General features: G+C 41.9%; 1 protein-coding gene across 2 annotated transcripts in view; it reads left to right on the forward strand.

Moving 5' to 3' along the window:
* The first annotated feature begins 4,497 nt into the window (after positions 1 to 4,497).
* Positions 4,498 to 12,500, forward strand: part of coro1cb (coronin, actin binding protein, 1Cb) — a 16,118-nt gene continuing 8,115 nt past the window's right edge. Inside the window, exon 1 of one of the 2 annotated variants that reach the window (XM_025062093.1) lies at positions 4,498 to 6,669. In XM_025062093.1, the coding sequence (XP_024917861.1) occupies positions 4,905 to 6,669 (1,765 nt within the window). In that variant the 5' untranslated portion in view covers positions 4,498 to 4,904. Of the gene's footprint in view, positions 6,670 to 8,195; positions 8,557 to 12,500 lie in introns of those variants that run through there. The other variant, XM_008325845.2, reaches the window with a different exon arrangement.

Genomic DNA, 12,500 nt, shown 5'->3' on the forward strand with positions numbered 1-12,500 from the left:
TGATGTTGCCGACGTTCTGGACACTAGAATTGGGCCGCTGAAATCCTAAACACTAAACACTGTGGGTTCAAGTGGGCCAAGTGAGGAGGGATTCGGTCGCACCATTTATTTATTTATTTATTTTTTGCTTGAGTTCTTTTGTTGCATTTGTGTTTGCATCAAGTGCCTTAACCCCAGCCGTTGCTGCAAAGCATCATGGGCTTTGTGAATTTAATGTGACCGTGTTTTTTATCTGCTTTTTTTTCAAACGTTACAGTAACAAACCCTCATTTTCACGCTCTGTCAAAGGCACACACACAAAGTTGGCACGTAGTGGAATATAATGTATGCAAAACACACACACACACACACCATCGCTCCTGCACAGAAGCCCCGTCTCCCCCTCTCTCTCTAAGGACTTCCGTTCATTTCAAGCCTAAATTAAATTTGTATTTGTTTGCTCCTGTTGAAAACCTGTGGTCCACTCTGTTGGTTCACAGCTGCTGAAGAACAGAACGCACTGGAATATTATTATTATTATTATTATTGACACAAAGACGCAGCCCAGACGGTGGGAGGATCCACGACTGTGACATTTACCGGTCTGTACATATTTTCCTCTGAAGTTTACTATGGAGTACACGAGCTTGCAGATGTGTTCAGTATTAGTCAAATATTGATAAATGCTACTGTGTACTACAGAATATTTATATTCTAAGCTCTTCTGTTTTTTTTGTTGTGGTTTTTTTTTTTGGCACCGTTGAAAATGTCATAGAAGAATGTTTGTTTTCAAAGCTCAAGAAAATTTTAAAACTATTATTATTATTATTATTATTATTATTATTATTATTATTATTATTATTATTATTATTATTATTATTTCCAGGCCCTCAAGCTGACAATCCTTTTCAATGGCCTGACGTGAAGGAATGGAGTGACGTCGGGTTGTAATTTCAGGGTGGCAGCCCCAGAGTTTACTGTATGAGAAAGTATTAAACGGCAGTTTTTGTTTTGTTTTTGTTTTTTTGGTTGATTTTTCTGTACTGTACATTGTTGATGTTGGTTTGCAATGCACTTTTTTTTACATTTTGTTAAATGATGTTGTCCATCACGGAAATAAACCATTTCCTCCATATATGTTAGCACACGGTGAATTATGTCGTACTCATTAAATAGATCAGTTGTAGGGCATTTAGGATGATATAACGAAGGATACTGTATTTTTAATTTTGTAGTTTTAAAATCAAAATATATATGCATAACAATAAGTAAATTAATATTTCAGTATTGTCATATAAAGACTACGTCATTCAAGTGTTCACTGCTAATTACAGATATTGATGTTTGTGTCTTTATGGCGCGGTGACGGACCGCCCTCAACTGGTGACTATTATGATTGTCTCCAGTGTCAGTTTAAGCTCCGTGTATTGCTTTTTACGTCAGCGCAGTAAATCGGTACGTCTGTTCGGCATCGTTGTTCAGCAGTACGTAAGCTAGAAGGCCTTGCTAAGTTTAGAGTTCGTTTCCAGGCGAACGACAGTTTGTCAGACAATAACAGAGATGGCGCCGGTGGAGGAGCTCGTCATTATGGTCGTCCTGCTCAGACGCAGTTCCAAACCGAGACAGTACCGGAGATGGTTGTCTGTGCAGCCATTAACGACAGCGCGGTATATGAACGGAGAACTTTACTCGTTTATTTCACCATTACTGTTCTTTCTGTGTCTTTTACTTGCTGTTCCCATTAGGGCCACACAATACTGCCCCCATGGTTTCTAGTGGTACTGCGCCAAATAATGTGGCGGGATTATGCGTCTGCGAGTAGAAACTTTTAACTGAAAAAAAATTGTCTGAATCTTAATAACCCAGACAGTTATAGGTTCACTGAGTGAAAGTAAAAGAAGGAAACACACGGAGAAGCTTTAAAGTTGGAGAAGTTCAGTATATAATAATTTAAACCTTGATAAGAGAATGTATTTAATGTGTGTAAAATGTAGTAGAGTGAGTAGAGTATGGAGATAGTTCAGTATCTGGAGCTCTGTGTTTCCATCTGACAAACAACTCTTCCACTCTTTTTTTAAAAGCCTGACCAGAGAATTATCTTATTGAATTAGTCAAATGATGTCAGGCCGACATCATGAGGCAGGAGAGAAGGAGCGAGAGAGAGAGAGGGAGTCGACCACAAACATCTGCACCAGTAAGTTTCTAAATATTCTTTTAAACTACAACTTTTACTGCTGTGTTTCTAGGGTAACTTTACTACCGTGCATGTGACCTACCTATCAAATACCTTTAGAACACGTTCTACACTAAGTATCAGTTGGTACTGTATACTATGCTGCAGTAACAGCAGCTTGGATTTAGTTTATTTTTTATGGCCTTGAAAATATATTTAAGACGTAAGTTTCTAATAACAGTGGCGCTTTGGCCCAGAGGCAATGTCTCTGTCTTTGGTGTGGAACCCCAGGGTTCACCTCCTGGGCAAGTTCAAATCCCGGTTAGGGAGGTTGGTACCTTCCAGTGGACTCACCACCTGCAGGAAGGTTTGGGGGGTTGGTACGGTGCAGTGTGATTTGGGTGGCGACTGCTGCCCCCGCGACCCGGTAACGAATAAGCGGATGAAAATGGATGGATGGATGGTTTCTAATAACAGGGTTTTGTGAAGTCATCAAACCGCAATGAAAATTATAGTCATTTAAAAGGCAAAGAGTGTTTATTCGTATAAATACAAATGACGTACTGTAAATGTCATGGCTAAAATGCTAAAAAGGCCTTTTCTATGCCATCTATTGGAGAAATGCGGGCATTGCAGGCAAAAAGGTAGAAGTATATAGAATAATAAGTATAATAATAATAGTAATTAATAACATAATTTGGACAACTTTGGCGGGCCACATTAAAAAGCCAAACGGGCCGTAGTTTTTAAATGTTTCATCAGATTTTCAACACTCAAACACTTTGAAATCAGCCCAGATTATTAACCTAACTTGAGTGGAAGCTGTGCATCAGCTTTTGATATAGATTTTTTTTACACATACAGTAATTTTTGACCTAAATTCAGCATTTTTACAGAAATATAGATTTTTTTTCCCATTAGTCTTTAAATATTTGGACTGACTGGTCGAGCTCTCGGCCGACAGTTCTTTGATAAACAGTGATGAGTAAGAGGAGTTCAACGGTGACAGGAGATGATGGCTGAGCCAGAGGAAGAATAATGGAGGGACTTTCACAGCCAGTGTCACAGCTGCCTCCTAGTATTGTCACTGTTACACATCCATCCAAAAATAACACGTCACACACACACACACACCAAGGCTCATGTCTGTCAAACCATGGATTATTGTTTTAATTTGACCCTTTGTGGTTTTGTCCTGAGAGTCGAAAACAAATGGAAATATTTTATAAAAACTAGCCCTGATTGTGGAGGAGATTTGCGTCAGAACAAGTCGCTAAGTAAGTCTGTGACTAACAGTCTGTAACTGCCATCTAGTGGCTTTCACTTTGATATACAGCCGTTTTTCCCCAAAACAATTTTAGGTCACACATCATTTGGTGAAACCCTGACATTGCGTTATCGAGTTTTCATTATCGGAGAAAAAAACGATAACAATTCTTACAGATATTGCATAATATGCTAATATCGGTCCGATAACATCGGACATCCTTGATTTTTAGTCACGTTAAGGGATGTTGATTTGTTTTGATTCACAGGCCAAATATTTCAATTTGAATAGAACTAAAACATCATATTTATTCCATTTAAAAAAAAGTCACGATGTAGATTCAGAAAAATCTTTTGCGTTAATGAAACCAGATATTTGATGACAGCTCCGCGTGTTGCCTCGAAGCCCGTTGAGCTGTTTTCCCTTCGTTGTAATCTCTCCTCCATCATCCATCATGTTCACGGTCCAGCTCTCGTCAACGTCCGTACCGTTGTGACGCCTGTCACGTATTTTCAGGTGACCTTTCATCAGTCTCCACTGTAACCAAAACAGGCGTAAACACCGAGTTAGTTTGAACGGAGGGACGTACACACACACACACACACACACACACAGATCAGTAATTGGCAGTGCATGATGTCTCCGTGCTGTCACTGAGGGACATGTTTGTCAGAATTAGATGTTAAATCCTGAATAAAAGTGATTATGTAACAGGAGACTGGTTTCCTGGACACATTTTTTTTTCTGGACATTGTTTGACATTGTATCTCACAGGCGACCTCTTATCTCACCCGTCTGGTTTCTCTTTTGGTCAAGTGACTCAGTGGCAGCAGTCAGACTTTTAATAATAGCAACCACAACATTCCTTTGTGACAGAGCAGAGGACGAGAGACAGAGGGACAGAAGGACAGAGAGAGAGACAGTGAGACAGAAGGACAGAGGGACAGTGAGACAGGTCCAAGGTTCTACCTCTCCCTCAGTGTTGTCATTATAATTAGGACTTAACCTGTTCTTCTTCTTCTTCTTCTCCTTCACTAATGTTACGACAGAACTAGAGCCATGGGCCAGAAGTTGTCGGAGAGGTTGTCGGAAAAAGACCACGAGTCACATGACACTTCAGATGGTTCTGCTGAGACTGTGGTGACAGATCAGGACAATGGCAGTTTTGCGAGGCCTGAGAGTTTCGGTGGGATTAGTGGGATCAGCGTCAGTCGCCCACTGACTGGGCACAGAGCGGAGCCCACTGTCACCTCTGCACGTACGGACACCCAAACTGGACAGCCAATCGGGCCTCTGTGTCAACAGGAGCACCGCCCCAACACCAAGGAGAAGCAGGTGGGTGGAGACTGGAGAAGTCGGACGGTCACTGGAGCTGCACGGGGGTCAAACCCAGTCCAAACCCAGAGTCGTGCAGAGATCAGACAAGTTCAACAAAAACAGCAGGAGTCCAGAGGTAACGCTGTGGTCGTCAGTCGGACTACGGCCATGGAGGAGCCAGGAATAGGACTGAAATCTGAAACCAGCAGCAGGTTTGGTGCTGAAACCAAAACTAAAGACCCGTGCGTTCACGTGACTCAGGACGACTTTGTCGTTCTGGAGAAGGATCAGCCTTGGACGTCCTCTGATGGAGAAAATGAGTCTGACAACAGGAGAAGAACAGAGAATCTACGTTCACTGACGGAGAGAAGAATCAAAGAAGATGCGTCTGCTGCCTGTGATGATGAAAACCTCCAAACAACTTTCAGGAAGGAGCCTCAGGACAATGCACCGTGGAGACAACGCAGACGAACGGCGACTACAGGTTCAGCGATGAATGACGGCGTGGGGGCACGTGCTGGGGGTTCACCCACTGCCTGTTCACAGAGTGAAAGAGTTCGACATTTGGCTGAAGTGACAGCAGGCAGCAGGTGTCAGCTAAAAGCAGCCGTTCACACCAAGACAACTGGGAGAGGAGAGCCAGACGGGGAGAGAACCGTGAACGGCCGCAGCATGGAGGAGGTTTCCTCTCAGCAGGGAAAATCAAACGTTGATCTGGAAAATCGACTTTACCACGAAGTTTCCTCTGATCCACAGACACGGGAGGGGCTGGAAATCCTCGGCCAAAAACCACAGGTGGATCCGTTGTGTCTGAACAGATTCGCTGGCGCCGTGTCGAAGAGAGCCAAAGCAGGAATTAATTCAAGCATCAAAAGAGAGTCCGAACAAGAGGCAGAGTCGCAGAGCACGTGTGACAGAACCGAAGTGCCAGACAACTCACTGTCTGTGAGTGAAAGCTGTGATGAAAATATTCAGACGGTGGGTTTAAATAACCCGAGCGACTCTGTGGTCAAACCACAACCTTCAGCTCAGCTGATGCCAGAGGAAGACACGGCGACAGATTCAGAGTCTGTGCCACGAGAACAGGCCAGAGTTAAAGGACCGCCTCCACCTGTTCCCAAAAAACCTAAAAACCCACTCATCAAGCTCCGAACTGCTAAGCTACAGTCTACAGAAGTCCATCGAAGGAGCAGAGAGCAGCAGCGTTCTGAGGAGAAGGCAAAGAGGAGACACACTTTCCATTTCAACAAGGATTTTCCATGGAACGCCTCCACCAACCAGGATATGTGCACGCTGTGGGACGAGCGCGGGCCGTGCATCGCTCCAGCCGACGTACGACGCCTCTCGGGCGACATCAATCGGCGTCTGTCCCTCCAGCGCATGGACGACAAGTTTGCAACAATGATCGATTATGACTACTGTGAACGAATGGCACAACTGTCTCCAGATAAAGAGTTTGAAAATCTGGACATGTTGCAGAGGAGGATATTCTTCGAGAGACGGTGTCGTGGTCAGAACTTGACTCCAGCTGTCACAAAAAACCCACAAACTCCAGACACATCCACAGAAACTCCGTCAGATGTAAAAACCCAACGGCCAAAGCCGACAGCGTTGGAGAAAAGAGACGCAAATTCTGAGTCCTTGGCAGAGAAGGTCTGTAGGAACGCCCGCGCCGACGTCACTCAACGCAGTTCCGACAAAGACCCAGGCTTCAGCGATGACATGGACTCCTACAAACCTGTGGCAGAAATCGTAAGGAAAACCAATCAAACACAGAAACCCCAGGGTCGAGCCAAACCTGAAGGAGTCGGGACTGAGGTACGAGGGCCAGAGCAGGGGTCAAGTGTGAAAGTGTCACAGATGAAGAACACGTTTGATGTCCAGAAGAAGTCCAAGGAGAGACCACCAGCAGTTCAGCCACCCCCCAAGAAAGGTAAGCTGAAAAACTGCCCCCCCCCCCCCAGTCTGGGTTGGTTCACAGGAAACACAAGCGCCGGTCAAAGAAAAACATTTGTACAAACAGGAAAAGAAAGCTTTTCGTCTCATAAAAAAGTCATAAAAAATGTAGGAAACTATTTATTGGAACTATTGTGTGGACTTGGTTATAATCTGTATTCTAGTTAACTAGATAACTAGTTTAGGAGAACTGCATCAACACAGCTTCATATGTTTAAGTAGTCAACCAACAAAATAGACTTTTAAAAAAATCTAGTTTTGTGTCCGATATTTTCTCGCAGTGAAAAGAATAACCACACATTTAACTTCATCTTTACTGTAAATATGTCTGTAACACAGCGGTGACCGACCTTTTTTGCACCATGGACCAGTCGGCCTGTATCAGCCGTTACTGCGGACCAGTAATACCACGCCATCGTTGAAGGATCATTACATTTTCCAAATCAAACCTCTTTCAAACCTCTTTCTTCTGTTAGTATCAGAGTCTGAATGACCTTTGACCTGCTGTTTTGAAATATTATCTTTGAATGAAAAAATCTGTCATTTTTACTGTGTCCTGTGCAGCCCGGTACCAAATGACCTGCGGACCGGCATCGGTCCCCGGACCGGGGGTTGGGTGCCCCTGCTGTAAAAGGTTCTTTATATCCCAGCTCATTTTTAATCACAGATGTTTGTGGGAAAGTGTTTTAAAGAAAAGTCAAGCAAACAGTATTTACCTGTAAAAACAATAACAAACAACATGAGCAATTTGAAAGAAAAAATAAAAAAAAATATTTTAGTTTCACAGCCTTTGGAAACTCTAGGTCATTTTCTCAGGCTGTTGTTGTTGTTTATACTGTGTATACGTGTAATTCAAAGCAGCTGACGGTTTAACGACCATGAGAAACATGGAAAAGTAAGTTATGTAACACGAAGAATCTAAAATCTAATTCTGGTCATTTTCTTGTTTCCTCTTGTCTGGTTTACTCTGTAATTCAATAGAAAGAAACAGACAATTTAACTATTTTTACGGTTCAAACTACCTTCTTTTGTGATTTACTCACAGCTGCCGTTGGCTCGTAAAGTTCTTCTACACGTTCAAACTACCTTCTTTTGTGATTTACAGCTGCCGTTGGCTCTTAAAGTTCTTCTACAAGGGCTAGAAATGTGGGCTACGTTAAAGTTTTGCCTCGTCCCCCAATTAGCCCCCAGACCAGGCTTTGGGCACAGCCGGATGAGCCCATTGGTTGACGGGATGACGTATGAACTATACATATTTATCACAAGTTGTCTTATTAATATCTTGATTTCCAATGAAATATCATATCCTTTAGTTAACTCGGGGTGTCGCTGTAAACTAAACAGTGTCGCTGAGTTGATTCGATCTACATTTTAAAGAATTCAAAGCAGCCATAAAGAGAAACTCGGCCCCCTTCCCTTCCCCTCCCTCCCTGCAGACCCATCCCCAATCTGAGACTTGGGAAAATGAAATCTGACTTCTCCTCTGCGCATGTGCAGTAGCCGGTCGTCACAGAAATCTATTGAATGAAAAAACGATGAGAGAATAGTCGACTGCTTGTCGTTCGCAGGTGAAGATCGCGCTGGAGATGCTCTGTTCTTCAGCTAACATCCCGAAATTCCATTAGATCTCAACAGTGACTTCATTGGTCTGCAGGCAGTAAAAAAAAGGAGGGGTGGATAAGTGCAAAGCTACTGGGCGGTTTTTTTCCTGGTCATTGTGTGTGTATGTGTGTGAGTGTGTGTGTGTGGAAACAAGGGGATACCAGAGCAACGTCCTGCAGGATAAGGGCGCGCCTAAACTACCACATTCATGTGTTGTGATTGATTTCCCCCTCCCCACGATCATCTTGCATAGATTAAGGAGGTAAGAAAACCTGATCATGGAGAGCGTTTTGGTGGGTTTGCATTTTGCATGTGATCCGTGGGTGGTGGCTGACTGTGCAGCATCCGTTTAGCTGTGCAGGCAGGCAGGCAGTCAGGGGCTCGGTGTGGGAGCAGCAGCCACACCAACCCTGGCTGGGTGGAAATGTCTGCACTTGCGTCAGCTGGCGCTGCTTCACCGCAGATAGCACTTAGCATTTAGCCGCTACAGCTAAGCTAGTAATAGCAGGACTGTTGATGGTAGACACTCAAGCATGTGAAGCTTAAATACATCGATACACTCCCAAGAGCGTAATTCACCCCCCTGTATCAGCTATTAGAGTGAATTTGTTGAGAAAAAATATATTGATAATTTTTTCCATTCGAGCTTTCGTGGTTCTTGCTCGGCGGACGTTGAGATGGGAGCAGCCCCGTTAACAGCTGCGGGCTCATTCATTACATCCGTTTTTCTAAACGTTATATTAACTGTTATTATCGTTTTACATTTTTATGAACCCAACTAGCGAAAAAAATACTCGATTTGACAATAATGAATGATAAACATAATTTGGGGCGTTACTCTCCCCAAATACAATCTGCATACTCGGTCCAGCCCCTTGTCGGAACCGTTAGTTAGCATAGCAAACCTAGCACCGCTTATTGTTTCTACCAGTGTTCTTTAAATGTGTGTATATTGTTTAATGTTACAAACTGTGTATATATATTGTCGATATTTTTATTTCAAATTTTGTGGGTTCCCTGTTAGGAGGTGGGGTGGGGGGCATGCTTTGTTTTGTACCCATAGCAGTTAGCATCATTAGCCGGTGGATACCATTGTTTTAACGGTCTCTACCGTTATTGGTACCGGTTTTGATTTAAATTTGACGGTGCGTGTGGCATTCGATTTGTTGATACAAATAAGGAGGTAATGTGCTTAGATTTATACCGACTTTAATGTTTAATATGAGACTTGAGGTTTGGTGGCGTTGTTGTGCACACCCATTGTCCAGACCGTGAAATAACAGGAGGAGGAGGAGAAAGGAGGGAGGATGTGAGACCTCATGCAGTGATGCTGCTCCTACACTTTAATTAAAACCAGAAAACCATGGCTTATTTTGCAAAAAACCCAGATGGATTTTAAATTTATGAGAATACAAGTATGTGTGTAAGTGCCACAGCGTTTTATGTGTTGATTGATTCTCTCCCATCCAGTGTGCTCAGGATATGGCACTGGGCCCAGTCGTGGCACTGAAACTGGTTTATGTGGCCCTCTGTTTTCTTTCTTTTCAACTCATTTTAATCACATGGGTTTGTTGAATGAATTTGACCTACATTTTATCTTTTTTATTCTTATGTAATTTCTGATATTGATGCTGATATTTCCATTTTTCCCCATTTTAACCAATGTTTGATACATTTCTTCTGAACTGATCTTGAACTGAATATGGGATAGTCTTTAGTTGTCGATGTTTAGGCGTGTATTTAGCAGTTCTAGGTTAAATTTGGCAGTTCTTCTGATATTTTTTGCTTTCAAATTTTAAATTATTTCGTCTAAAGTTAACCATTGTCTAAGCTAAAGTACTAAAGCGAAATGTTTAATATCCCGGACAGCCTTAGTTTAACATTTAGTAATTCTTTTAACTTAATACATTTTTATATTATTTTTGGCAGACTTTGTTTTATGTTCAACATTTAGCCAACACTACATATTGTGATTTAAACTTTGTCTTAAATTGTGCTGATGTTGAATAAAAAAAAAACAACTTTTTTTTCTAGATTTCTTTCGACACTGACTTTTAGATACTCTATATGTTGGGTTTTTTCACCTCCAGCTATTTTTTTAATTTAGTTTTACTTATTTTGCCATAGATGCTATAACTCTAAAGATATATAGGTATATATGTGCCCCATCCCTTGCCATACACTTCCTCAAACCTAACCAGGATACAGTAGTTAAAGATCAATGCTCTCAAAGATGTTGCATTGGAGCAGGTCTGCTACTGTAACTGTTGTGGCTGAACATATCCATCAAACCTGGGCTTCTGACTCTGACCTGCTGAGAGCTAGATGCTTAAGTGATGTACAAGCAGCATGTTGTCATGTAATGCAATGTAATGTAATGCACGGCATCAATTTTAATAAGGGGTCAGAGCGACGCTTCGGCTCAAATGCATGTGTGACGTTGGCGAGTCTTCTACTGAATGCAACAATATCAGCAGTGAGAGAGAGAGGGGGAACATGTTGTTCCGGTCAGAGTCACAGTCTCATCCTGTAGTATTTCATAAGAGCCCGGTCAGTAGAGCGTGTATCTTACAGGGCAGGTTTTTTAAGCTGGTATTTGGAGTATACAGTACACATGCGTCTGAAAAGCCCACATTCGGTGCAGATAATGTGACTGCCTGGAGGGAGGTGATGGTGACATCAGCTGCACCGAGAACATGCTGTTCTGGTCAAGACTGGTATGCACTGAATACATTAACGTCTTCAGTTGTCATGTCTGTTCATCAGCCACAGATCATTAAAAACCTTTAAACCAGCAATTACACCGATATCTGTGCCTCACATTACAGTAGTAGCTGTTTATTAAGACTTATGCCTGCAATAACCACAAATGATATAGATCAGTAAAAAAAAAGAAACACGTTCTCTTGACTTCTTATATAAAAGCAAGTCCTGTCAAGTTGGTTTTTGTTTTTGTTTTTCTGGTACCAGATCCAGCAGGCTGTGATTCATCTGATTTGGGGTGGAAATGTGAAGAAGCAGGTGGTTCTGTGTGATGACAGAGCTGGTGACAAGATCCTGCAGCCTCCTGTAAACCAGCACACCATGTCACTGCAGACAGGAAGCTTAAGCACTGCCCCATGCTGCTGGGTTTTCCACATAATTACCCTGAAAAGCATGTGACTAAAATTATATATATATATATATATAAAACAAAAATCCCCATTATCAAGGATAAGGGTCGTGGATTAGTTGTAAATGACTGTGTGACATCACTCTAATATAATTACTAATATATGTTATGTATCACAGTGTTATATGTGCTTAGAGAAAACAGGACTTAGATGTCTGTTTAGATCAGTGGCTGTCAATGGTGGTCTGAGGACCAGACTTGACGTTGGATAAAAATAAGTGGTCCATCAGAAAGTTTTGAGAAAACAACCTTTAAATATTAACATTTTATATATTTTTTATTTTATATATTTATATTTATATATATATATATATTGTACAATGACACCGATGAGGCCCCACAGATCTGCCCTGGTAAAGATATAATGACAAAAATAGCGACTCCATGCTCTTGTCCTCGTATCCATGCCGATGGTGAATTGCAGGCGCCGTGGTGGTCTACGCCTCGAGTTGAAAATTGGCAGACAGTCGGGCTTGGTGCTGGGAGTTCACACATTATTGTCGGCAGCACTGGAACAGGAAAACAACTCGTTTATTAATGAATCTCTAAACTTCCTTTTGCGTCTTCCGCACATTTTTATGCAGTGTGAACTAACGGAGGGGTCAGGTGTCGCTCAAGGTGCTCTTGATGTATCACAATACCATTTCAGAAATCAATAATCTGATGTCATTGATGTGTAAGAGGATGAAGGGTTAGACAACAGGGTTGAATTGACCTACTTTATAAAACTCTCCGGTTAAAACCCTGAGCGGCAGTTACATGTTTCAGTCTGTAGGAGTAGGTCTCATGATGCCGGTTTGATTTTTTTTTTTTTTTTCATTTCAATATTATGAGGCATTATGAGTTAAGGTAGAAATTGAAACTGAAGTCTAATCGCAGTGAACACTAGTGCACTCGAAATGAGGATTACGTTAATTAAAACAGAGCTTTGAACTGAGTAAAAATTAGTAAGAAAGTAAAATTGAAACCTCAATTTAATATATATGCAGAGATATCATTAAAATATCTAGAAACCACGAGTCTATTAAATTGAC

This window comes from Cynoglossus semilaevis, chromosome 14, assembly GCF_000523025.1.
Source record: "Cynoglossus semilaevis isolate Cse_v1.0 chromosome 14, Cse_v1.0, whole genome shotgun sequence".
Taxonomy (NCBI): Eukaryota; Metazoa; Chordata; class Actinopteri; order Pleuronectiformes; family Cynoglossidae; genus Cynoglossus; species Cynoglossus semilaevis.